General features: G+C 42.0%; 2 protein-coding genes across 6 annotated transcripts in view; one reads left to right on the top strand and one right to left on the bottom strand.

Annotated features, from left to right (window-relative positions):
- Positions 1 to 4,771: 4,771 nt before the first annotated feature.
- LOC121579583 overlaps positions 4,772 to 27,781 on the top strand; it is a 68,563-nt gene continuing 45,553 nt past the window's right edge. The window contains exons 1-7 of one of the 4 annotated variants that reach the window (XR_006661668.1): positions 4,772 to 5,245; positions 5,765 to 5,835; positions 5,919 to 6,092; positions 6,186 to 6,253; positions 6,341 to 6,403; positions 6,587 to 6,952; positions 7,278 to 7,368. Coding sequence is in view for 2 of the 4 variants with exons in the window: in XM_041894309.2 (XP_041750243.1) it covers positions 5,052 to 5,245; positions 5,765 to 5,835; positions 5,919 to 6,092; positions 6,186 to 6,253; positions 6,341 to 6,403; positions 6,815 to 6,952; positions 7,751 to 7,798 (756 nt within the window). In the remaining 2 variants the exon portion in view is untranslated. Of the gene's footprint in view, positions 5,246 to 5,764; positions 5,836 to 5,918; positions 6,093 to 6,185; positions 6,254 to 6,340; positions 6,404 to 6,586; positions 6,953 to 7,277; positions 7,369 to 7,750; positions 7,883 to 27,781 lie in introns of those variants that run through there. The other 3 variants (XR_006002925.2, XM_041894309.2, XM_041894310.1) reach the window with 3 other exon arrangements.
- LOC121579581 (UDP-glucose 6-dehydrogenase-like) lies at positions 15,386 to 24,298 on the bottom strand. 2 transcript variants are annotated; one of them, XM_041894305.2, is made up of 12 exons: positions 24,113 to 24,298; positions 22,652 to 22,818; positions 22,313 to 22,414; positions 21,932 to 22,132; positions 21,623 to 21,820; positions 21,329 to 21,476; positions 21,070 to 21,164; positions 20,783 to 20,913; positions 20,534 to 20,676; positions 16,490 to 16,581; positions 16,224 to 16,334; positions 15,386 to 16,011 (listed from the first exon to the last, which is right to left on the bottom strand). In XM_041894305.2, exons 2-12 carry the CDS (start codon positions 22,811 to 22,813, stop codon positions 15,907 to 15,909), a joined length of 1,488 nt encoding a protein of 495 aa, XP_041750239.2. In that variant the 5' UTR covers positions 22,814 to 22,818; positions 24,113 to 24,298; the 3' UTR covers positions 15,386 to 15,906. The 2 variants fall into 2 exon arrangements, with proteins under 2 accessions (XP_041750239.2, XP_041750240.2); XM_041894306.2 differs by having other exon boundaries at positions 20,783 to 20,868.

The following is a 27,781-nucleotide window of genomic DNA, read 5'->3' as shown; positions in this document are numbered from 1 at the left end:
AGGTTACTGACTATGATGCCCTGAAGTCTGAGATCCTCAGCAGATATGGACTCACAAAGTTTGGTATGGCCCAGCGCTTTCACAGCTGGACCTTCCAACCAGACCAACCTCCTCGGGCGCAGATGCATGAACTTGTCCGAATCGCAAGGAAATGGCTGGATCCGCAGAGGAATACAGCAGCGGCGGTGGTGGAGGCCGTTGTGGTGGATCGTTACCTCACGCGCCCTGCCTTATGAGGCAAAACGGTTCATCAGTCAACAGGCCTTGACCACGGCTGATCTGACCGTGGAAGCTGTGGAAAAGTACCAGGCCACAGCGGAGATGCTGAATGCTTCCCGAAAAAGACCCCCGGAGGGCGGCCCCCACCACAAATGGGAAGAACCCGTCCAAAGGACCCCAAGGTCTCGAACCCAGCCACGTCAGGACTTATCCCGGCTCCAGGGGGAGCCAGAAACCAGGCGGGTCCAAGAAGAGTACACCAGGAGGGGGAAACTCGACAGTGTTACCGGTGTGGGGAGATGGGACATATCTCCTGGCAGTGTGGGAAACCAGCCGATGAACCTATGCCCACTGCGGAGTCCTCCAGCTCAGCACCCACACACCGTTTGCCTCGCTCTTGGGAGTCGTAGATGGCGGCCCAGATCGACCCCCCACCTGCCCGGTAACTGTGAATCACCATGATGTGGAGGCCTTACTGGATTCTGGTAGCCGGGTCACCCTGGTGCGTAAGGATTTGGTGGGCCCAACGTGTCTGACCCCGGGGAAAGTCCTCCCAGTTTCCTGTGTCCATGTGGACACCAGAGAATACCCCATTACTGAACTTACAATGACCAGCACACAGGGAACCATACACACGACGGCGGGGGTGGTTGATTCCCTCCCCGTCCCTGTCCTAATTGGACGAGACTGCCCAGCCTTTTACCCACTCTGGAGAGAGTCTCAGGAGAGGATAACCCGAGTACCTCGGAAACGGAGAGGCAAGACTCATCCTGGGAAGGCTCCGGTGCAATCCTCCGAGTTACTCACTCCCGCCCGGGCTCTGATAGGGATGGCAGGTGCCCAGACCGACACAGAGACGGAGCTACAGAATCTGGACAAAGAACTGTCTGGTCTGAAGGGGACCGCTGAGAGGTATCGTTTGTTAAAGCAACAGTTAGACATGAAGACAGAAGAGTTAGATATCCTCCAGGCTAAACTCCAACAGAGCTCCTTCCCTAAGCAACCGGAGGAGCTGGAGAGGCTGCGCAGGACCATCGAGGAGTGTGAGGAGACCCTGCGCAGTAGTAAGGAGGTCCAGAAGAAGGCAGAGGAGAAGTACAAGGTGTTGGAGAACAAGATGAAGAATGCGGAGGCAGAGAGAGAGAAGGAACTGAAAGCTGCTCAACAGAAGCTAAACTCTGCTAAAACCAAGGCTGATGCGTTCAGTAAGAAACTCAAGGAGAGACAACAGGAGGCTGAGTCCCTGGTCCTAGAGTTGGAGGAGTTGAAGAGAGAGCAGTCTGGCAAGCACCACGGCAATGCAGACGCCCTCTCCCGGCGTGATGCCTTCTTCGCTGCCTTTACCCCGACGAGGACGTCGGTCCCGAGGAGGGGGATGTGTGATGTCACGAGAGGCTGTGTCCTGGAGGGACGTTACATCCCCCTGAGGTGGCTGCAAACCCAGACAGCTATGGCTCCATCTGCTGGTATGGTCGGGAACTCCACCCCTCTATGGCCAATCTTCCCACGCAGCTGAAACAAATGAGGAGCTGATGAGCTGAAGGTTTGGGAAGGGAAGAGACACAGTCTCCAACCTGGGCTCTCTGGAGGACAAGAGTGCTGCACGTCCACTTCCATGAGGAATATAAGGATTTGGAGATACTTACCTTTGGGAAATACTCACCTTTGGATATATGCACCTGTGGAAATACGTGAGAGACATTTGGAAGGACTTTTTGCTGGGTTGGCCACTAGCTGCAACGTGGACTACAGTAAGGCTGGGGAAAAGTTATCTGAGCGAGTGAGAATTATGACTTTGGATGTGGAAGAGACATCCCTGAACTGTTAACCCTTAAAGAGCCACAAGAGAACAGAATTTTGTTATATTTTCGTTAATTTCCCAAGACCTATAATAAAATCCTTGTTTTGTTTGAACCTTGTCTCCTTGCACTACTTGAGCAATCCCGCTGAAAGCTGTGTAGCCTCTCGTGACGTCACACTGTATATAAGCAGTATACTGTATACTTCCTACAATGCTTCATATTACAGTAGTCCACTTGTATTTCACAGCATACAGAAATATACTCTATACAGATACATACTGCACCTTACATGCACCCACCTGTATGTTTTACAGTAAAATGTGTGTTCGCATAGTTTTTGTCTATGTGAAAGTGTGCGATGCATCACTGCATTTTTCCACACATAGGACTGCAAGATTACCTCAAACCGGTGGCAGAGGACGCCTTTTCACACCTCAACAGGAGGAGGCTATTTGCACCATGGTCCGAGCAAACAATGCCATGAGACTCAGGGAAATACAAAGGACCATTATAGAAGACAACGATGTCTTTGAAAACATCCATACGGTTAGCATCTCAACCATCGACAGGGTGCTGCATAGAAACCAGATGAGTATGAAACAGCTGTGCCGTGTACCATTCCAAAGGAATGAGGACAGAGTTAAGGAGCTACGGTACCAGTATGTACAGGTAAAACATATATCTATGTAACTACTTTACAGCAACATTTTATAGTGTTACATAGTACAGTAAGCATAAACTGCACACATTTCCATTGCTGTGGAAGGAACATGCAATATATGTACATTTTATGTCACTCTTCCTTACCAAAACAAATTCAACTGTGTGTTCTGGGATATAGCGTATAATGGAGTTGGAATCAAGTGAACCCTCTCACAACTTTGTATACGTGGATGAGGCTGGCTTCAACCTGACCAAATGCAGAAGGCGGGGTCGGAATATCATCGGTCACAGAGCTACTGTGGATTTGCCAGGCCAACGGGGAGGAAATATCACCATGTGTGCTGCTATTTCGGAGCATGGTGTCCTAACCCATATCCCCCCTTTTTAGGGCCATACAACACCCATCATCTACTCAACTTTTTTAGAGACTCTCTACAGGGCTCTCATCCCTGATGATGAGAGGGGTCTGTTTAGAGAGGATTTGCCAAAGTATGTGGTCATTTGTGATAATGTGAGTTTCCATCGATCAAACATCATAAGGCAATGGTTTGTGACCCACCCGAGGATGCTCATAGAATTCCTCCCACCTTATTCACCATTCCTTAACCCAATTGAGGAGTTCTTTTCAGCATGGAGGTGGAAGGTGTACGATCGTCAGCCACACACACAGATGACCCTGCTGGCTGCAATGGATGCAGCATGTGAGGACACCACAGTAGACGCCTGCAGAGGATGGATAAGGCATTCCAAAAGATTCTTTCCACGTTGCATTGGAAGGGAAAATATCCGGTGTGATGTGGATGAGAATATGTGGGCTGACAGACAGGAACGTCTGGATGTGTAGAGACAGCACTAGAACAGTGCTGTGGGCAAAGTTGTGCCTTAGGGGTGGTTTCCTGTGTTTCTTTCTAATTTAGTTTTTTTTCCTTTGTGCCCCTTGGGTTGTCCAGTCTCTTTCAATCAATAACCCACATACAGTAATATGTAAATAGTACTGTTGAAATTGATATATGCCATAGAAGTGCAGCCTTGTGCATTTTCAATACAGTAACTGTCATCCAAACTGTAGCCTAAGTTTACATCAGGTAATACTGTCAAAGTACACAGTTCCATTGACAACATGCCTAAACATTTTGACAACCTTGTTCGTGAACAATGACTCAATGACTTATCATTCTGATGACACTGACATGATCATTGGCATGAATATTTACTTTTGAGAGATGTACTAAGGATTTTTAGTGACTGACTAGCTTTAGAAACATATCTATTGTATATTGCAGTTTGTACAAATTGTTCTGAGAAATGCACTTATTATTTTGCACATGTTAGGGATGATGTGAAAAATGCACCAAAGCGACTGAGAAAAACTGTAATGGGTCCAAAAAGTTGGAAATGGATCCGTGGCTTTCCCACCCGACCCGATATGCAGATTTTTATTTTTTAAATGGAGACCCGTTCCAAAGGAACCCGTTCCGAAAAGGAGCGTGGAAAACAGACCCAAACAGACCCGTGCTGGTTTGGATCTGAGAGACCCGTTCAGATCCTTGCCATTGTCTCCTCTGCTTTTCTTTGGGGGTTTCTCCTGGGTTCGCAGAGGAATGTCACTAAGTAATGCAGGCGATGCATGGGAAAAAGATGGGTAAATATGGAGGTATAAAGACCATGGCACTAGCTCTCGAGAACCCAAGGAGTCCCAAAGCCAGTCCCCCTGTCTTAGGTTGTCAGCTGATTGTATGAAGGACAGCTGGCTCCATGTGAAGTAGATAGATAGATAGATAGATAGATAGATAGATAGATAGATAGATAGATAGATAGATAGATAGATGGATGGATGGATGGATGGATGGATGGATGGATGGATGGATGGATAGATAGATAGATAGATAAGATGGTCATACTAGGGATCAATTTTAGGACCCCTTTAGTTATCAAAAAAATCTAAACAAATTATTTGATACAATATTGAACTTGGCCTTTACTACTATAGAAACCCATTGAGTAATACACAAGACAGCTCATGAAATATTTCCATTCGTTTCTATGGGTTACCTTCAGACGAACGAGTCCCATTACGCTTGTGGATCATATTAGTTTGTAGCTCAAACGGTTCGGACGCTACAGACAGAAGTTGGCACATCGGCATTACCGAATTCAAACGAGTACGGTGACACTTGTGTGGGGCAGAGAACAACATCGTGAGAGTCTCCCCTTTCCATAGCGTGGTCATAATAATTATTGGGAAGCCCTACCCCCATTGAAGTTTACATTTAAAATGGTTAAGGTAAGGGTTATGGGTAGTGGTTTAGGGTAAGGACGTCCCAAGGATCTTTGAAAAAAGAAGAAGAATAAAGAAGAGGGGTAACCATGACAACGATCACACCAGGTGATTTAAAAATGGAGAAGGGAGAAAGGGCAGGCTTTTTCAGTGCTGCAGAGCAGCAAGTTATACTTCAGCGGTTTGACGACCTAAAACATATTTTCTATCACAAAAATAATACAACTGCTGCTGGAAAAGCTAGACGGGAAGCATGGCAGAAAATTGCCGATTCAGTCAACGCGTAAGTAGCTGCCATATAGACAGTGTACAGGACCCACTGAGTGTGGCAAGTTAGCCCCAGTAACTAATGTTACGCTAGCTAGCTAGTGGTGCATTGGTTGGTTAATCCTGTAGCTCTGGGTAAAGAAGTGGGCTGTCTAGCTAGCTAGCTGCTTCTAGCTTGTTACTCTATGTTCAGTAGTTGGCTACATTTTGAATGGCTTTGTAGTTCCTGATAGCAACTATAGCTAGCTAGCTAGCTGTCTGACCAGCATCTTCGAACAGCTAACTAACCTTTATATTCTAAAGATAGCCTACTTGCGTGCCCCCCATCCATAGTTATCATTTGCAAAGTGCACGATATGAACCTATAGCTTTGTATTTTTCTACCGTATTGCAACTTCAGTCAAACAGTGCCATGGAGAGGAAAGTTAGACACTCATCATGAAAAAAGTAAACAAGCCACTGTTTTTAGATATGTATGTATAGAGAAGATGTTGTTCTCATTGATTCTGATTCAATTATTTTATCTACATGACAGGGTTAATCCATCTGGAGTAAAACGAAGTTGGCTGCAGGTCAAGGTGAAATATAAGAATATGGTACAAACAGGTGAGTTGCACTGTCAGTGCCCCTAACTCTCCACTGTGAAGGTTTGTCAAGATACAGATTTACAATGTAATCTCTGATTCCAGCCAAAAAAGCAGAGAGGCAGATGACCAGGGAAGGCCCACTGCAACCTGGCTTTTCTGCTGCAGAAGAACTGATGGATGAAACCCAAAAGTTCTGTTACACTATAGACTGTATGACAGCAGAAACCTCATCCACAAAGCTCGAGTCAACACGCTCCAGCTCAAACTTTGTGAGAGGCAAGTCTGACCCTTTGGGATCATCTCTGCGTCTTTTATTAGATCTGGCATGGACCTCACCATGGTTTTAACAAGAGCATTATGCTTTTGCAGTGCTAGAAAACCACATGACATCAGAGGAGACAGCAGCAGAATCTGGGTCTGAAATGTATTTGAATAATGTGAGTTATGAAAAGCTATAGAAAACATTCAAGCAGTGGTTACTTAGCCTACAGTACTTTTGTTAATTGGACTGCTGTATGTTTTAGGTACCAGTCGTATACATTGACAATGCAGAAGAAATCACGTCAGAATCCTCTACACAGGAGGAGGTAGGCCTAATATGTTTTTTTTTAGAAGAGATTTGTGCGGTTGGAAGATGTTAGTGTAATTTGTTAAATTAATTAATTTGATGTATACATTATCATTGAAAGTGAAAAAGTATTCTGGAAGTGGCCTAATCAGTAATCAGACCTCATGGATAAAGATAATGGCCTAAACATTACACCTCATAGGGTCCAGGCATAAACGAGACCACGCCTGAGGCCACCCCATCCACTTCCAAAACATGGGACAGAGAGGGAAGATTATTACTCACTCAATGATAAGTGGTTAAAAAAGTGCTTGCCATATAAGGCCTGATATTTCTACATTAAGAATACAATGTACTGAGAAAATTTGTGAAATGGGAGCCGTTAAACAATAAAAAGTATGCATTTGTTTTAAATGTCAATGTTTTCCAGGGGGACAAACCAAGAAAGCCCTCAAGTGTCAATGTGAAGGACTTGTATATGAAATACTTGCAACAGGAGATCAACTACAGGAAATTAAAGATGCAAAAGATGACCTTGGAGATGGAATTACTTGAGAAACAATTAAATGTAAGTTTCACTTCAATTAGTTAAACTTGATGTTTATAGGATGTCATATCACAAAAGCAGTATCATGTTGGTAGAATTGTAGGAGGACGGTTAAATAAATAATCAGCTAAGAGCTTTGTATGAACAGTAAGTCAAACTTGGTGGTATTCAAGGCCCAAGATTGGGGAAACTAACTGGATAGCCGTTCAGAATGTTTATTAACTTTCCACATCACTTCAACAACCAGTTCTCATGTTTCTAATTTAACCAATTTAGGAATTATTCATAACATTTTAATCTGTCAACCTTTGCTCATACAGTTTACATGTTTCTCTTTTCTTCTCAGTCATGAACCACAAGGAACTTCAATTAATCATGCTTATGTACAGTTATTGCAATCTTCGAGCTTCACTTTTTGAATAAATGTTCCTTTTTCAAATAAACATTTGTCAACAGATTCCTTCTTCCGATATAATTTACTGATCTCTGGAGAGCATATTGCTGCAGTGTCTGTAGTCACTCATTTTGGTTCAGTCACTTCTTCACTTCACAGTCCTCTCTTACCCTCTTACCCTCTTGGCTTTCTGGGGTGAAATTGTCATAACACTTGTACCATATTGGTGATCACAGTGAACAGGCACTGGGTTTTTGCAGGGCATCCAATTGATACAGGGTGGTGCCTCCTTACGAATGATGGCAATGTTATGAAGGACCTTGCATGCCACTACTATGTCACACGCTCTGGAGTCCCTTCAAACAACTAAACCGGGCCCTTAACGTGGTGAATGTTGTCTTAATGCATGCTTTTTTCTCGTACAGTGCCTCGTTGAAGCAGCTCTCTGGGCCTGGTTTAGGATACAGGTATGACGTCATCATGAATGGAAGACGGGGATACTCATTGTCAGACACAAGACGGCCATCAAAACAACCTGAAAAGTAGGGGAGGTAAGAGAGACATGCTGAAATAGAACTGAAATTGTAACATTTTTCATTGTGGTTGTGCAATGTTGATGCCACCTTGCTGAAACTGATGGGACAGTGTACTCTCTTGGAGACATTGCAAATCACAAACAATCTGGAAAATATTTACATGCAGTGAGTTTTCATTTTCACATGAGATTTGCTCTTGGAATATATTTAAAAATGTTTCATTTATTTGGCACAGTTAAGAGCATAGCATTTACAGCTTCCCCAATAATACCTGCACATTTATGCTGCGAAATTCTCTGATTTGTGAAATACAACCTGGTCTCGGAGCATTTCGTATTATTCTGGATGTAAATCCGAGACACTCCAGTTAGTATGATATGTTACGTTTGGTATGGTTACATAAGACATGGTTACTTAAGTGAAAAACGAAAGGAGGATGGATGGGTGGGCGTATAACGCGAACGTCTAGCAACCCAAAGGTTGCGAGTGCAAATCTAATCTCGGACAATGTTAGCATTTTAGCAACTTTTCAACTACTTACTACTTTTTAGCTACTTTGCAACTACTTAGCATGTTAGCTAACCCTTCCCATAACCTTAACCCTTTAACCTAACTCCTAAACTTAACCCTAATCCCTAGCGTAGCATTAGGTAGTCCTGGTGTTAATAATTATTTAGCTAGTTTACAGTTTAATTTACTACCAAAAGCATTGGCCTAACCTTACTATGAAAGAATACATCACCTGCTATTCTATAAAAACAATTACATTTCTTGTTGAGCGCAAATGACCAATGAACTTCCCGAAATCAAGGAGAATTCTTGCCAGTGCGAAATATACTCCGTATTTGCTCAAGTTTTCTGCGTCACGGACTATGCATAAATTCTCCACACGCAATTTTTTAAAAACCAATGTTTGCATTACTGTAAGCCCACAGCTGCGGAGTGTATTGTTGCTCAATGACGGTGCAAACAGATCCACCAGGTATACTATACAATGAGATGAGAAGTGATACCTCTCATTAATGTATTCTTCAGAAAAACAGGATTTTGTCTGTCTTTGAATCCTAGGGCTTTTTTATTTGGGGTCTTTTATTTTGAAGATTCTAGGGCTTTTATTATGAAGATTTGATTTTGGAAGTTCCGTCTGTACAAATGAAAATGTATTTAAGCATTTGCACGCAGTGTTTGGACAATGGCGTTTCCATTTTTACTAGATCCAATTGACATCGGGGCACAAACATTTGTTCAATTTCTTTTTGTATTAACTGATAAATATAATACTTGTATCAACTACTAAAATGTATATCAAATTGCAATTTAAAAAAACAAGTTTGTTTTCCCATTCACTTCAGAATAAATACTCATAACTTCTGGAATATTAGCTAGCGACGGATCGGAATTTACAGAATGGTTACCTGGAGGAAAATGGGGGAGGGTCATGCTTTTTAAATTGCAGTCAAGGGGAGGGTTTAGTATTTTTTTTAAATATAGTCCAGGGGAGGGTCATGTACAGTGCAAGTCTGTTTTCACTTTGTCATTATGGGGTATTGTGTGTAGATTGAGGATTTTTATTTATTGAATCAATTTTAGAATAAGGCTGTAACGTAACAAATGTGGGTCTGAATACTTTCCAAATGGACAGTAATTTGTAATTGATTAAATTTCAATATTTCTGTGTTTTAGAATTGGTTGCAAATTAGGCTATATATCAATGTGTGCCCGATGCTGCCCCTCATCTCTAATTCTCCGCTGGGCGTGCAATATCAATATTTAGTGTGGTCTCAATCAAATTATCCATAGCCTATAGGCTACGAAGTGCATGCTGGGAGAAGCACAGAGCAAAGTTATATTTCTAAGATAGCTGCTGGGATGGTGTAAATAAAACTAGGCTGCACACTGCAATGGATATTCCAACCCTGAGCCCCGGGCTGCTCTGCTCTTGCTGATCAAAAACGTTTTTGCGTGGTGCTTAACCAATGGCTGTGCTGTGTAGGGCTACGGTGGTAGTTCAGGAGGAGAGTCAAAGGTTTCTTCCAATTTCTTTGTTAGGCTAGATGCGCGCAATATAGTGCACATGTTCTGTTCAGTTTGAGAAGGAGAGCGTGGAGATGAGGAGGAGGACCGGAGGTCAACTTTGATAGCTTGCTACTACTGTAATTGATTTGATTAAAAGCAATATGTTTCTTGCCCATGATGTACACTGAACAAAAATATATACGCAACATGTAAAGTGTTGGTCCCATGTTTCATGAGCTGAAATAAAAGATCCCATACATTTTCCATATTCACAAAAAGCATATTTCTCTAAAATGTTTTTTACATCCCTGTTAGTGAGCATTTCTTCTTTTCCAAGATAATCAATCCACCTCAGGTGTGGCATATCAAGAAGCTGATTAAACAGCATGATCATTACACAGGTGCACCTTGTCCTGGGGACAATAAAAGGCCACTCTAAAATGTGCAGTTTTGTCACACAACACAATGCCACAGATGTCTCAAGTTTTGAGGCAGTGTGCAATTGCCAGAGAATATAATGTTAGTTTCTCGACCATAAGCCGCCTCCAACGTCGTTTTAGAGAATTTGGCAGTACGTCCAACCGGCCTCACAACCGCAGACCACGTGTAACCACGCCAGCCCAGGACCTCCAGATCCGGCTTCTTCATCTGCAGGATCGTCTGAACCAGACAATCGGACAGCTGATTTAAACTGTGGGTTTGCACAAATGAAGAATTTCTGCACAAACTGTCAGAAACCGGGAAGCTCATCTGCGTGCTCGTCATCCTCACCAGGTCTTGACCTGACTGCAGTTCGGCGTTGTAACGGACTTCAGTGGGCAAATTCTCACCTTCTATGGCCACTGGCACACTGGAGAAGTGTGCACTTCACGGATGAATCCCGGATTCAATTGTACCAGGCAGTTTGCATACAGCTTGTATGGCGTTGTGTGGGCGAGTGGTTTGCTGATGTCAACATTGTGAACAGAGTGCCCCATGGTGGCGGTGGGGTTATGGTACGGGCAGGCATAAACTACGGACAACGAACACAATTGCATTTTATCAATGGCAATTTGAATGCACAGAGATACCATGACCCTTTGACGTGCCATTCATCCACCGCCATCACCTCATGTTTCAGGATGATAATGCACGGCCCCATGTCGCAAGGATCTGTACACAATTCCTGGAAGCTGAAAATGTCCCAGTTCATCCATGGCCTGCATACTCACCAGACTTGACACCCATTGAGCATGTTTGGGATGCTCTGGATTGACGTGTACGACAGCATGATCCAGTTCCCGCCAATATCCAGCAACTTCGCACAGCCATTGAAGAGGAGTGGGACAACATTCCACAGGCCACAATCAACAGCCTGATCAACTCTATGCGAAGGAGATGTGTTGCGCTGCATGAGGCAAATGGTGATCACACCAGATACTGACTGGTTTTCGGATCCACAGCCCTACCTTTTTTTAAGGTATCTGTGACCAACAGATGCATATCTGTATTCCCAGTCGTGAAATCCATAGATTAGGGCCTAATGAATTTATTTCAATTGACTGGTTTCCTTATATGAACTGTAACTCAGTAAAATCTTTTGAAATTGTTGCATTTATATTTTTGTTCAGTGTATTTATCAGAGTTATTGACCTCACAATAAGCCAGATTCTAGTAACTTCCATTGTGGAGCTGAAACCTGAAGCGGCAGCCCCGGCACAATCAATCGGAAGTGGACAGCTCATGGTACTGAAAGTAGGCAAATTCAAGTAGGCGTAATTCATTTCAACGTCTTCATTTTAATTACTAACAATTTTGGTAACTTGTGTGGCATAAAAAAAAGATTCCGGGCCTCCCGAGTGGCGCAGCGGTCTAAGGCAGTGCTAGAGGTGTCACTAGAGACCCAGGTTCAATCCCGGGCTGTATCACAACCGGCTGTGCGTGGTCCGGGTTAGGGGAGGGTTTGGCCGGGGGGGGGGGCTTTACTTGGCTCATCGCGTTCTAGCGACTCCTTGTGGCGGGCCGGGCGCCTGGAGGCTGACCTCTGTCGTCAGTTGAATTGTGTTTCCTCCGACACATTGGTGCGGCTGGCTTCCGGGTTAAGCGGGCGGGTGATAAGAAGCGCGGTTTGGCGGGACATGTTTCGGAGGACGCATGACTCGACCTTCACCTCCCGAGCTCGTTGGGGAGTTGCAGCGATGAGACAAGATCGAAATTGGGGAGAAAGAAGGGGGTAAAATAAAAATAATATAAAAAAATAGATTCCGATAATATGTAAAATTACGTAGAATTGCATGAAATGTTTATTTTTTCTTCACCTGCAAATAAGATGATAGATTCATGCAATGCTTTTACTATAAAGGAGATCTTTCCACCCCTACTCTTGTCCACGGTGGTCTGTGTACCCATAAGCTTCTGGCCCGCAGCCCTGTGTGCTATCAAAATTCCTGCATTGCCATGTAATGCTTACAAGACAAAGAACAGTTTCTAAAACGGCATATCTAAGGCTCTGGCCCGTCCAAGAAGTGAGGGTAAACCGTAGACGTGCTCTCTATTAAGTGTTCAGGGAGGGTTTAGGTAAAATATATTTTGCTGAAGGGAGGGCTATCCATTTTCATTTCAGAGAGGTCCGATTCTCTCCATGTAACCTTTATTATAAATAACATACTGGTTATTTTCCCCCCAGTCCCTATGAGGAATGTATTTTGAGGATTTTACAATACCAATTACATGAGCCTACATGTAATTGAAATGCTGTCTCTGAATATGGAGTGGTAGAGATTGCATAAAAGTTTGAATCCTCCCTTTAACTGTGTAAGGAAAGCTGTGGTGACTGTTACCAATGCAATCAATCCGCTTTGGCATGATCATCCATGGTTTAGCTCTCAGCTGTAATTGAAAGGAAATAGCAGACTTGTGACTTATCACTAGTGGACAACACGTCTGTGCGTCATGGGCCTTGTTGCGAAAGTGCATTTGTCAGAGCCGAACAGATGTTGATGATTAGGTTCATGTGTCACATGAAAGCCACTGCCCCATGGCTGATCCACAGGAAACCCAGCAGTGCGTCAAGACTGTCGACAGAGGTATGCCGTTCCTTGAGGAAAGTCTTCCCTTTCACAGAATGAACTGTCAGAATGACTAAGCAAATGCCTGACCAAACAAGAGCCATGCAACTAATAAGGATTGAGTTGAGTTGCTTGCAACTTTGAGTTGACCCAAAGCAACCTTGAATTGTTTTGAATAAAAGCATCTGTTATGTAAACTGGCAACATCCCTACCTAGTACACAAAATAATTGAGAGAAAGTGGCATAAAACAACTTATGTTTGAACATAATTGTAGTACAGTACAATTGATTCTGGTCATGCTAAAAAAATTCGTATTCACAGATACTAAACATGGTTTTATTCTGCAGGTAAAAATTTAAAGTGTTTTACTTTACAAAGTTCTTACATTAAAAAACAACATAATTATAATATTGCATGTATCGTTTATGTTTATACTCACACCGCTCAAGTTCACATTCAACCAGCACCATTTCATAGAAATTGCTTTGAAATGAATAAAAACTGAAAGAACAATGGAATCAGTCATCCAAAAATGCTTTCATACATGAATATTTTGGGGCAAATATACTTAAAGGGCAAATACAGAAACATCTGACATTAGATTAAGTTGTTTTCCCCCTTCCAAACCCTGGTAGGTATCCAACATGCACAAAACAAATAAATGAAGCATGAGGTTGGAGGGGTATTGTTGCCATATGTTGCTGACAAACAAGATCCTCAACCCTAACTTCAAAACATTCCCCAGGCATTCCCCCAGGCTTCTTTCATTGCAGCTGACATAATTATTTGTTTCAAGTCGCCATATTAAGTTGATGAGGGTGCTGAAACGACTGATTAGGGCTGGGCAATATGGCCAAAAAGTAATATCACAATATTCTTCACATTTTTGACAGTATTTATGTTTTTATATATCAAAATGTTCTAAATATGCTTTATGAGTAGTTTATGACCCTAGGATGGCAACACATAAATTATAGGTGATTTCAATGGGGCTTTCTCCATTCTCCTTTCTCCCCCACCCAAATCATACATTTCTGCATTTCCTGCACTCATTATCATTTCCACACGGTCACACATAGGGCTGCATGATATGGGGGGGGGGGATCTAGGCCTAATAAACTGGTGAACTGTTAGAATTATCGAAAAATGCATGATTATTCTAATTATATAGTAGGAATATAGTGGGCAGCATTTTTAATACATTGTCGTTTGACATGACAACGAATGAAAAAGACAGGTAGAATTTTTTGTGACTGGGTATGAACCAAATTGTTGGTCAGTGTTTCCCAAGGGACCCTAATTAGATGTTACATTACATGTTTTCTCTTACTCCATGTAGCTAACTAGCGCTAGCGAAAATGTTAATGCTTCGCCTATTCCTCTGATTTAGAATATACTGTTGCACAAACAACATGCTGATCCAAGCCTACACCAGCACTGGTATCAGTCTGTATTAGCTAGCTACGTTTGCTCTGACTCTTTGTACATTTAGCTAGCCAGCTAACACAATTTATTTTTGCCACAACTTGCTAAGAAAAGACCAACTAGTGTTTGCAGACAGTAAGAAACACAAACTAATAATTGTGATACACAAACTATGTAATTATAGAACCTGACAGAGCTTGAGAGGATCTGCAGAGAGGAAAGGGAGAAACTCCCCAAATACAGGTGTGCCAAGCTTGTAGCGTCCTAACCAAAGAAGACTCTAGGCTGTAATCGCTGCCAAAGGTGCTTCAACAAAGTACTGAATAAAGGGTCTGAATACTTATGTAAATATGATATTTCAGTTTTTTTAAACCCTGTTTTTGCTTTGTCATTATGGGGTATTGTGTGTAGATTGATGAAGAAAACAAAACCTTTTTAATCAATTTTAGAATAAGGCTGTAACATAACAAAATGTGGAAAAATTAAAGGGGTCTGAATACTTTCTGAATGCACTGTATATTAAGAAGCAAAGAATAAATCAGCATCATTGTCCCCAACATCTTGTTGCATCTGACCATGCAGACAGAGTGAAAGCAGAGAGGAAGAGGTGAAGCGAGAGGATTTACTCTACCCAAAGTTTGTCCGCATGAGATAAGCCCTTTTTTGTATGGAAGTCTATGAGAGTGTCTAATTACACTAGGCTTATTTGATCGAATAGAAGTTTCGTAATGTTTAGGTTGTTACAAATTTACTGATATAAGTGGATGCACGTGGCATTATATTGACAAGATAGTCAAGTGACCACTCTAACAATGGAAATGGACGTCCTCAAAGATGGAAGGCAGGCGGGAGGAGGCGAGATCAGGTGGGACCTTTCTTGCCAAGGAGAGGGCAAATATGCGTGTGAACAACAGGCCATGGAGATGGATAGGACTCATAATTTTATCTGTGCGTTATAGCGTCTGTGACAGCAAGAGCAGCGCCATTGAGGCTATCTCTATTTTAAAGTAGTCAATTATCTTCTTCATTGGCTGATTGCTTCGAACTCATAGGAATCCCTGACTACTTTAAAATGGTGGAACCCCTCAAAGGCAATGTCCATGCTAAAACGTTGCCGAAATGCAACGTGCGTCCACTTATATCAGTGCATTCGTAACAACCTAACCATTATGAAACTTCTATTAGATCAAATAAGCCTCACGTAGCAAATTAGCAAGTAAAACCTCTCGCTTTGCCTCTTCCTCTCTGGCGGCATGCAGGAGGAGAGGCGGGGAGAGAGATGACCCAAGTAGCAAAGGGAGTAAAAGATAAAAACCGAACATTACACGCGCGAGAGTCGCGTGTATCACACATTTAACAAACCAAAACATTGAAATGCCATTAGAAGGTCAAGTAAAAACCCAAACCGGTCCGTGCATCAATACTGGTGTATATAGTAAAATACGGTATGCCGCCTAGCCCTACCACTGATTTAATATTACATAAAACATTTTAACTTGGTTTAATATATTACTGCACTGAGCTGGCTCTGTCGCTCATGTCCCATAAGCACACTTCATAGTTTGATCTTCTTCAATGGTTGCTGTTGGTCTATTTTTGACTTGTCGCCACTTGCAGTGAAGTGGATCCTCTGGTTAACTCTTTTCCCAATAGTCTCCACCTGGAAAAAGACAAACAGTTACTTCGGAAACTACTGGACTGTCTCTATTATTCAACATTTCTCCAATACTAATTAGAAGAGCTGCTGCAAATGGATCTTTGGCTTTTTGTCAGTGCAGCCTTCCAAAAGCAAAGATGACTTCTTTGTTTGTGCCTAGGGTGTTTTCATACTAAAGCCATGTTTACTGTCTTACTGTGGTTGTGGTTACTTGCCTGGAAGCCGATATGCTGGAGTTGGTCGTGCAAGCTATCCAAGATCCTTCTACCGTCAAAGATGAAGGCAGGTTTCAGCATGGCTTTATAGATCTTCTCATAGTCCAGCTCCTGCAGTACAAATATGGACTCTATGGTTTACATTGAGAGCTCCCTTTCATCCATGTACAGTCCAATGCAACTATGTATGTAATTGTCAGAGTCATCTCCTTGCCATTTGATGTCAGTAATTGATGAGTGAGTAGCTTCAAAAATAAAAAACACACCGTGAACATATCCCACTCTGTGCAGATGACAATTGCATGGGCGTTCTCACAAGCCTTGTATGGGTCAGTGACGATGGTGATTAGACGAGAAACTAGGACGAAAGAGTATAAACCAAGGTTACTTCATGCAAATAAATATAAATCAACTGTTTGTGACAAACATTCATCCCATCTCATTAGAATGAACAAAAAAGTATCCCGTTATGTATGGCAACCAAAACCTAATGCGGAGAGAACAGTACACCCATTGAAATATCAACATGTATTCAATTAACTTATACTGACCAAAAATATAAACGCAACATGCAACAATTTTACTGAGTTACAGTTCATATAAGGAAATCAGTCAATTTAAATAAATTCATTAGGCCCTAATCTATGGATTTCACATGACTGGGCAGGGGTGCAGCCATGGGTGGGCCTGGGAGGGCATAGGCCCACCCACTTGGGAGCCAGGCCCACCCACTGGGGAGCCAGGCCAAGCCAATTAGATTTTTTTCCCCACAAAAGGGCTTTATTACAGACAGAAATACTCCTCAGTTTAATCCGCTGTCCGGGTGGCTGGTCTCAGACGATCCCGCAGGTGAAAAAGCCAGATATGGATGTCCTGGGCTGGCGTGGTTACACGTGGTCTGCGGTTGTGAGGCCGGTTGGATGTACTGCCAAGTTCTCTAAAATGACGTTGGAGGCGGCTTATGGTAGAGAAATTAACATTCAATTCTCTGGCAACAGCGCTGATGGAAATTCCTGCAGTCATCGTGCCAATTGCACGCTCCCTCAAAACTTGAGACATCTGTGCAAATTTTTGAGTGGCCTTTTATTGTCCACAGCACAAGGTGCACCTGTGTAATGATCACCTGTCAGGTGGATGGATTATCTTGGCAAAGGAGAAATGCCCACGCCAGCATAAGATGATTTTGTTGTTGTTGGGTATCACAGATTGTTCTGTCAAGTCTCAGGGGGACATAAAAATGTAATTGGGAAGAAGGATGTTTAACATGCTTTTTACATTTGTATCAGGAACCATTTTTGAGAAAATCACAATGAAAGTGGCCATTTTAGGCCTATACTTATTTACTTTATGTCATTTAGCAGACGCTCTTATCCAGAGCGACTTACAGGAGCAATTAGGGTTAAGTGCCTTGCTCAAGGGCACATCGACAGATTTTTCACCTAGTCGGCTAGGGGATTAGAACCAGCGACCTTTCGGTTACTGGCACAACGCTCTTAACCACTAAGCTACCTGCCGCTACTTGCCTCCTGTGAGACCCTATGATCCGTGAACTGTACATGGTACAGGCAACATCTTGGTGTCATTATGCTCCCTATAGTGTGCTCTAAAAATAAAAGTCACATTTATTCAACATAAAAAAATATTATTATTAATATCTCAAAAGTACCCTTTTTGATTTTGCTTATTTTTTAGACATATTGTTTGGAAGTTGGAACAATATATTATTCAAACACATCACGTTTCCAGAGTGGGCGCTCAGCTACTTTTTAAAGAAATTATCAATTTTATTCATTATACATTGACATGATAGGTCATTAACCAATTACGGTCCTCCTGTAGGATGGCACATTCAGCAAATCACCAATAGAGGGAGTTCCTATTTAATCAATTTCCCCATTCATTGTGTTGGTGGTGCTCATAAAATTGATCATAACTTTAAAAGTAGCAGAGAGCCCACTCTGGAAATGTGTTATACTTTTAGAGTATATTGTTTAAAACAATGTCAAAAAATTTACAAAATCAAAAAGGGGACTTTTCTTTAGATATTTACACCTACTGTTCAAAAGTTTTAGAACTACTCATTCAAGGGTTTTTCTTTATTTTTACAATTTTCTACATTGTACAATAATAGTGAAGACATCAAAACTATTAAATAACACATATGGAATCATGTAGTAACCAAAAAAGTGTTAAACAAATCAAAATATATTTTATATTTGAGATTCTTCAAATAGCCACCCTTTGTCTTGATGACAGCTTTGCACACTTTGATTTGTTTAACACATTTTTGGTTACTACATGATTCCATATGTGTTATTTCATAGTTTTGAACCCTTGAATGAGTAGGTGTTCTAAACCTTGTGACCGGTAGTGTATATTAATGGTTTTAATGTTGACATTCATGTGTAAAATTATATTTCAGAATGTACCAATACTTTTAGAGCACACTATTAGGAGTATAACGACACCAAAGTGTTGTCTGTATCATTCACAGATCATTGGGTCTTACACAGGGAATGTATACAGTGCCTTCACAACACTTAACCTTTTCCACATTTTGTTGTGTTACAGCCTGAATTTAAAATTGATTCAATTGAGATTTTGTGTCACTTATCTACACACAATATCCCATAATGTCAAAGTGGAATTTTTGTTTGTAGAAATGTTTTTACATTGATAAAAAATGTATTCAGTCAATAAGTATTCAACCCCTTTGTTATGGCAAAAATGTGCATACTAAGTTGCATGGACTCATTCCGTGTTCAATAATATTGTTTAACATGATTTTTGAATGACTATCTCATCTCTGTACCCCATACAATTGTCTGTAAGGTCCCTCAATCGAGTAGTGAATTTCAAGCACAGATTCAACCACAAAGACCAGGGATGTTTTTCAATGCCTCGCAAAGAAGGGCACCGATTTGGTAGATGTGTAAAAATAAAAAAGCAGACGCTGAATATCCCATGGTGAAGTTATTATTTAGGCTTTGGCTGGTGTATCAATACACCCAGTCACTACAAAGATACACAGGCGTCCTTCCTAACTCAGTTGCCGGAGAGGAAGGAAATTGCTCAGGAATTTCACCATGAGGCCAATGGTGATTTTAAAACAGATTTTAATTGATGTGATATGAGAACTGAGGATGGATCAACAATATTGTAGTTACTCCACAATACTAAAATACTAAGCTAAATGACAGAGTGAAAAGAAGGAAGCCTGTACAGAATAAACCTTTTTTTCCAAAACATGCATCCTGTTTGCAACAATGCACTAAAGTAATACTGCAGAAAATGTGGCAAAGCAATTCACTTTTTGTCCTGAATACAAAGCGTTATGTTTGGGGCATATCCAACACATCACTGAGTACCACTCTTCATATTTTCAAGCATGGTGGTGGCTGCATCGTGATATGGGTATGCTTGTCATCGGCAAGGACTAGGGAGTGTTTTATGATAAAAAGAAATAGAATAGAGCTAAGCACAGGCGAAATTCAAGCAGAAAACCTGGTTCAGTCTGCTTTCCAACAAACACTGGAAGACTAATTCACCTTTCAGCAGGACAATAACCTAAAACACAAGGCAAAATCTACACTGGAGTTGCTTACCAAGACAACATTAAATGTTCCTGAGTTGCCTAGTTACAGTTTTTACTTAAATCGGCTTGAAAATCTATGGCATGACTTGAAAATCGCTATCTAGCGACGATCAACAATCAACTTGACAGCGCTTGAAGAATTTTTTAAAGAATGATGGGCAAATATTGTACAATCCAGGTGTGCAAAGCTCTTAGTCTAACCCAAAAAGACTCATCGGTGTAAACGCCGCCAAAGGTGCTTCTACAAAGTATTGACTCAGGGGTGTGAATACTTTATGTAAATTAGATATTTCTGTATTTCATATTCAATAAATTTGCAAAAATGTCTAAAAACATGTTTTCACTTTGTCAATGAGGTATTGTGTGTAGCTGGGTGAGAAACAAATACATATTTAATCCATTTTGAATTCAGGCTGTAACACAACAAAATGTGGAATAGGTCAAGGGGTATGAATACTTTCTGAAGGTAGGTCTAAAAAGGGCCTAAAATTGCCACTTTATCGTGATTTTCAAAAATATGGTTTGTGTTCCAAATGTAAAAGGCATATCAAACATCCTTCCTCCTAATGAAGTTTCTATGTGAGAATTGCCAGAACAATCTGAGATGCCAAAAATATTTTCGGGGCCATGCTGTCATGGAATCACCCTGTTAGAATCTGTTTATTGATTTACTATACTATTAATTTACACAAAGAACACAAAATACTGTGGCTACCTGTGGCGGGGTCATGTCTTTCTGAGAGTGTGGGCTGAGTTAGGTCGTGCATGATCTGCAGCGCTTTAACCTTGGGGTCATAGATGTGTAGACAGGCCCCCTCCTCCAGCAGGTAGCGACTGATGTAGATACTAGAGGATTCCCTGAAAACAAAATACACACAAGGATAGCCTTGGAGGCGGAAGCAGAAAAATGTGCTCTGAGAGCTTTGGATGTAAGAAGATAAATATTTAAAATGCCCCTCCATACCTTGTATCGCCTGTGTTTTTCTTGAAAGCGAATCCTAGCAAGGCTATCTTCTTGTCCGTCACTGTGTTGAAGAGGCAGCTGATTATCTGCGAAGAGAATCGTTTTCGCTGGTAGTCGTTTATCTCTATAACCTGGGAGAGACAACATTTAGATGTTCCACATTTTTGCCATTGTGATATTTTACTGACTGTAAAACAAAGTGTTGCGTGAGACAATTACAGGAATTTCTTATCAAATGAGAAGTAAGTTCTGTATTGTACTACTTTGAGTTGATGAAAAAAGCACACCTGTTGCCAGTATCTTGCAACCTCTGGTAGGTTTAGAGCCTCGCATAGGTACACAAGATTGAGGACATCCTTCTGGAAACAGCTGCCACCAAATCCTGTGAAACAAACACTGAATGTATCATGACTGAACTCACCCACTCAAATCCCCACTAGTTCATAACTGAAACCCAATCACTTAGTCATCCAATCATCTCATCCAACCATCAACTATTACTGCCCCACAAGTCAACCACTCCAGCTTTTCTTCCCTCTCACTCACCCACGCTGGCCTTCAGGAAGCGACTGCCTATTCTCTGGTCTGTCCCGATGGCATGCGCCACCTCCTCTACATCAGCACCAGTTACCTCACACAGGGCACTGATGGAGTTGATGCTACTGATACGTTGGGCCAGAAAGGCATTGGCTGCCTGTAAACATGGAAAATGAAAAAACAAGGATAGAAGTGAGCAAATGAATAAAGGCAGGAAACATCACAGGAGGTGTCTGAGATCGTAATGCTGCTGACCTGAGATTGTACTGATATAACAGAAGGACATAAAAGGGGTATTAATACCAGCTTGGAGAGCTCAGAGGACCAGGTGTTGGTGGTGATAATCTTGCTCTTGGGGACCCAGTGCTCATAGATGCTCCGCAGGGCCTCAATAGCATGTTGGCCCTCAGGGGTCTCATCCCCTCCAATCAATACCCTGTCTGGATTCTTCAGATCAGTGATGGCTGTTCCCTCAGCAAGAAACTCTGGGTTTGAGAGAACCTGCAGAAGAACAAGATCATACTTATAAGACCTGATGACATGGCAGACCGATGAATGTAGACGTTTGATACACAGTCCGTCCACCCATGCAACACTGTCCCCTGCAATCACCTGAAAGTTGAAGCTACTCTTGGTGTTGGCATTGAAGATGCGGCGGATGCTCTCAGCAGCACGAACAGGAACTGTGCTTTTCTCTACAACAATCTTACACCCGATGGACACATCAGCAATGCGCCGGGCACATGCTTCTATGTACTTCAGGTCCGCTGCTCGACCCTTACCAATTCCAAATGTCTTGGTAGGCGTATTGACCTGGCAAAGGAAGGGGGAGATGTTTCAGGTGGATTCAATCATGGATCTTTCTCTATCACTGTATCTTACCTTTAAAGAAAGCCAAACTGAGTCCCATTCGTCTTAACAATACTTTCAAGGAAATCGTGTGAAAGCCATTGACATTATAAGAAGGGAAAGTGTTGAAAAAAACGTATTTACAGATATGAAAACCAGGTCTGCATTTTTTATGGCCTCATCAATGTCTGTGGAGAAGAAAAGGTTGACCCCGCGGCATGAGTCCACCACTTCCTGGAGTCCAGGCTAGAAAGAAAGGAGATGTTGTTAGAGCACAAGTGTCAAAAGTGTAATCAGAGCTCAAAAGTCAAGTGGCCAAAATGAATGACGTTACTTGGCAACACTAGTAGCTATTAATAATGGAAAGCCCAAGTTAGGACAGTTCTGTGAGAAACCTGGACGTGAATGTGTAATTGTGTTTTATATAATTTCTTCCAGTTGAGATCTATGATGTTTCTTGTACTAATATCGTCTCACACTCACCTCAAAGATGGGAAGGCTATCAGAATTCCAGGCACGGATGCGGTCCTCGTTCACGTCCACCACGGTAACCGTCACCTCGGGGCACATCTGGGCGATCACGCTGCAGGTGGGACCTCCCACGTAGCCAGCCCCAATACAACAGATCCTCCTCACCTCCACCATTCTCCCTATCAAGAGAAATAAAATACAAGCACTTAAGACAGGGGTCTCAAATACTATTTTTTTCAATGGATTGAGTGATAGACTAGCTATTTTCCTACTCTTCCATTTAACAGGAACTAAGCAATACCCAGATGGGCTAAGAATAAAACATATTTTTCTGACCAACACATCAACCGATGGTTTCAGTCAAGCCTTTTGAGTTTGTCCTTTCCCATTAATGTCTGGTATCCAGCACATCATTGAGAAAGGCTCAAGGCCAAAACGTTGGGTTAATGTGCTGTGCTATTTGAAATTCAATACTGACTTTGTCGAAACCAAAATAATTCCAACGCATAATCTGAATGTGCCATGGCAATAGCTACAAGATTTCTAGTTCGATTCACCAGTGGGTATCAATGGAATACAGTAAAAGGACAATTCTGTGGAGCAAATCAAAGCACCTCTATTTGGCCAGTTTTCCCCTCACTCCACCCATTCTGCCATGCTCTCTAGATCACAGAGAGGGCTCTATGTGCATTGTGGTCAGATGGAACTCCCTGGGACATACATTTAAGTCATTTAGACGCTCTTATCCAGAGCGACTTACAGTTAGTGAGAGCATATATTTTTCATATATTCCCGTGGGAATCGAACCCACAACCCTGGCGTTGCAAGCGCCATGCTCTACCAACTGAGCTACAGGAGGCAACTGGCCCCTTTAGATACAAAAGCCACATTATTCCTAACTTTTACCCCGGAAATGACCAAAAAAAACGTACCTGCCAGATATGAATCATCCCTCTAATTGAAAGATTATTGACTTTGGTTTGGTTAGAATTGCCTGGTACTGTACTGTGATACATTTCTGTGATTTACTATTTACTGCTGATAAAGGGCATACGGCTGCCAGTTGCACATGTTAAGTGAGCCTAAGAGATCTGTACAGAAGGACCAAAAGAAACCATAGAAAATGATTCAGTGAATACTACATTTCACAATCAGAAACCCTTTTGTGGCCGTTGAGAAACGTTTGCTGCTGTGATGATGCTTGACTGTAACGTTAGGGTTTAAAACTTGCCACATGTTTCCAATTGGAGCCACTACTTCGATGTTTAATTACTAGCTAGCTAGCTACCTAGCGATAGTGGTATCTATTGCTAACTTGCGCCTGTACACCAGCCACCTATAATTTATCCAGACCTGTTCTTTACATGAATGTAGCCCCATCCAGTCGATTATCAATATGTGTTGCAAAACCAATGTAGCTAGCTAACGATAGCTTATAGCACCCGATAAACACAAAACAAACGGGACACTTACCAGTAGTTGATGAGTGCGCTGCTGAACCGAATACAAATATTTCAGAGACTCAACCACGTTAAACCGAGACCTTATTATTTTATTCCAGGGGGTTGGTTGCTGATCTGTGGTGATGATAGTCCGATGTGTAGAAGCTTGCTCCAGTGATGAGAGTTTGGAATGCTTAGTGCCACGGTGAGACTTCTATCTAAATCTCAGACAGGGGGCAGGGCTTCACATCCCCTTGACATCACATCCCCACTGATGCTTACCAGAAAGAGCCTTATTCAAGAAGACACAACCATTCTGTCTATGGCACAAAGTTACAGAAGTTCATATTAGACAACTTATTACAGGGTTATTACATGGGTATGACATTATGTGGCTGAAAAGTCTTATAGAAAGCAGGGGTTAGGATTTAGTCCTTTGAGATCCAACCAATTCGTGTAGGCTAAGTAAGTACTGCCTATCATCATTCTAGATAGTACATGGGCGGGACAAACATTTCCAAATGTAATGAACACACATTCTTTCACATTAAGTAAGATTTATAAACCTTGGGAACAAAACATGACACTGAGTAAAATATAACTATAGGAGAAGGAATTTGATGATGTGTCTGGGAGAGGTGATGGTGGGAGGGAGGGTATTTGACAATTTAGTAGTCCAATGATGATATACAATTACATCACACTGACGTATGAATGGAAAACAAGATAAATATATACAGTGGGATTTGTAACAGTGTTACGAAAGAAATCCACACATCGTAATGATTTAATAGTAAACTCCCACCCAGGTCCAGTCACCCAGCATGGAAAGCATGAGGCACAATCCAGCTCAATTTGAGACCAGACATTCACCGACCACAGCTGAGGGAGTGTCCCTCTTGTTTTTATAGATATATTTATCTCTGGAGAGAGTAACTCAGCTTGATGGAGAGAACAGTCAGATCGTTTCATATCCTGGTTACAGCAGGAGATAGAAATGTGTTATTAAAAGCCAAGGGAATAGTGTCACAGCCCTATTGTAGTCTCTTATTCCGTACACATTACGGTAGTAGTTGGCTAAGAAACAGTGCTGGTTAGTGCTGTTCAATGAGGACAGTATAAGACACTCATTCCTGACTTGTTACAGTGCAGGGTCATTTTGGTCCCTTTCACTAGTTCGTCCCCCCTCAACATCATGGCTGCTGTCTTTGTGCTGTGTTACAAAGAAAACAAGGCAAGGGTCCAGCCACTCATCAGATTAAGTCATACCCCGCTCCCCAAAATCGTTACTAACCCATTACTTAATCATATGCTTGATATTATAAACTGGGTGGTTTGAGCCCTGAATGCTGATTGGCTGACAGCCGTATATCACGGGTATGAAAAAACATTTTATTTTACTGCTCTAATTTAGTTGGTAACCAGTTTATAATAGCAATAAGGCACCTCAGGGGTTTGTGGTACAGTGAGGGAAAAAAGTATTTGATCCCCTGCTGATTTTGTACGTTTGCCCACTGACAAAGATATGATCAGTCTATAATTTTAATGGTAGGTTTATTTGAACAGTGAGAGACAGAATAACAACAAAAAAATCCAGAAAAATGCATGTAAAACATTTTACAAATTGATTTGCATTTTAATGAGGGAAATAAGTATTTGACCCCTCTGCAAAACATGACTTAGTACTTGCTGGCAAAACCCTTGTTGGCAATCACAGAGGTCAGACGTTTCTTGTAGTTGGCCACCAGGTTTGCACACATCTCAGGAGGGATTTTGTCCTACTCCTCTTTGCAGATCTTCTCCAAGTCATTAAGGTTTCGAGGCTGACGTTTGGTAACTCAAACCTTCAGCTCCCTCCACAGATTTTCTATGGGATTAAGGTCTGGAGACTGGCTAGGCCACTCCAGGACCTTAATGTGCTACTTCTTGAGCCACTCCTTTGTTGCCTTGGCCATGTGTTTGGTTCATTGTCATGCTGGAATACCCATCCACGACCCATTTTCAATGCCCTGGCTGAGGGAAGGAGGTTCTCACCCAAGATTTGACGGTACATGGCCCCGTCCATCGTCCCTTTGATGCGGTGAAGTTGTCCTTTCCCCTTAGCAGAAAAACACCCCCAAAGCATAATGTTTCCACCTCCATGTTTGACGGTGGGGATAGTGTTCTTGGGGTCATAGGCAGCATTCCTCCTCCTCCAAACACGGCGATTTGAGTTGATGGCAAAGAGCTCGATTTTGGTCTCATCTGACCACAACACTTTCACCCAGTTCTCCTCTGAATCATTCAGATGTTCATTGGCAAACTTCAGACGTCCCTGTATATGTGCTTTCTTGAGCAGGGGGACCTTGCGGGCGCTGCAGGATTTCAGTCCTTCACGGCGTAGTGTGTTACCAATTGTTTTCTTGGTGACTATGGTCCCAGCTGCCTTGACATCATTGACAAGATCCTCCCGTGTAGTTCTGGGTTGATTCCTCACCATTCTCATGATCATTGCAACTCCACGAGGTGAGATCTTGCATGGAGCCCCAGGCAGAGGGAGATTGACAGTTATTTTGTGTTTCTTCCATTTGCGAATAATCGCACCAACTGTTGTCACCTTCTCACCAAGCTGCTTGGTGATGGTCTTGTAGCCCATTCCAGCCTTGTGTAGGTCTACAATCTTGTCCCTGACATCCTTGGAGAGCTCTTTGGTCTTGGCCATGGTGGAGAGTTTGGAATCTGATTGATTGATTGCTTCTGTGGACAGGTGTCTTTTATACAGGTAACAAGCTGAGATTAGGAGCACTCCCTTTAAGAGTGTGCTCCTAATCTCAGCTCGTTACCTGTATAAAATACACATGGGAGCCAGAAATCTTTTTTATTGAGAGGGGGTCAAATACTTATTTCCCTCATTAAAATGCAAATCAATTTATAACCTTTTTTGACATGCGTTTTTCTGGATTTTGTTGTTGTTATTCTGTCTCTCACTGTTCAAATAAACCTACCATTAAAATGATAGACTGATCATGTCTTTGTCAGTGGGCAAACATACAAAATCAGCAGGGGATCAAATACTTTTTTCCCTCACTGTATATGGCCAATATACCACGGCTAAGGGCTGTATCCAGGCACTTCGTGTTGTCGTGCCTAAGAACAGCCCTTAGCTGTGGTATATTCGCCATTATACCACACCCCCTGTGGCCTTATTGCTTAATTATAAATGATAGTGCCCCAGGTTATATGAAAAAACACATTGATATGGTCTTTAACCAGCACAGTTACAATACCAGAGCTAATGTTGTATCTTGTAAAATCCCAAGAGTAAACAGTACTGCGAGGAGCACGTTTTTCTATACAGGCATTTGTCTATGGAATAGCCTCCCCTTGGAGATCAAGCAAACAAATAATAGAAATGGCTTTAAAAAGCAGGCAAGGATTTTCATTTGGAGGAGGTTGTCTAACTAAGTGAAACCACTCCACTGCCTCCTTGTGCCCCATTTTGTTACTGCTACTGCTGGTCACGTTGTATTTTGTTGGAGCTGGGGATGATGTGCAATTAAAACTTGTTTTTTACAGTTAGGAATTATGTTCAATGAATTTGTTTCTTTAAAGTTAGGGTGATGTATAATGAATTAGTTTGTATTTTTAAGGTTAGGGATTATGTGCACTTTGTAGGATGTCAGTATGAGTGAATGTAATGGGTTTGAATGTAATTTTGTCT

The sequence above is a fragment of the Coregonus clupeaformis genome, chromosome 13, assembly GCF_020615455.1.
Source record: "Coregonus clupeaformis isolate EN_2021a chromosome 13, ASM2061545v1, whole genome shotgun sequence".
Lineage (NCBI taxonomy): Eukaryota > Metazoa > Chordata > Actinopteri > Salmoniformes > Salmonidae > Coregonus > Coregonus clupeaformis.
This window is presented reverse-complemented; position numbering and strand designations above follow the sequence as displayed.

What these genes read in the sequence shown, in the direction of transcription:
- LOC121579581 (XM_041894305.2), bottom strand. Translation starts at nt 22,813, where the DNA reads ATGGTGGAGGTGAGGAGGATCTGTTGTATTGGGGCTGGCTACGTGGGA. An exon ending in CAGACCTGGTTTTCATATCT is followed by an intron (nt 22,133 to 22,312) that starts GTAAATACGTTT and finishes TTCCTTTGCCAG; the next exon opens with GTCAATACGCCTACCAAGAC. An exon ending in CCTCTGAGCTCTCCAAGCTG is followed by an intron (nt 21,477 to 21,622) that starts GTATTAATACCC and finishes CCATGTTTACAG; the next exon opens with GCAGCCAATGCCTTTCTGGC.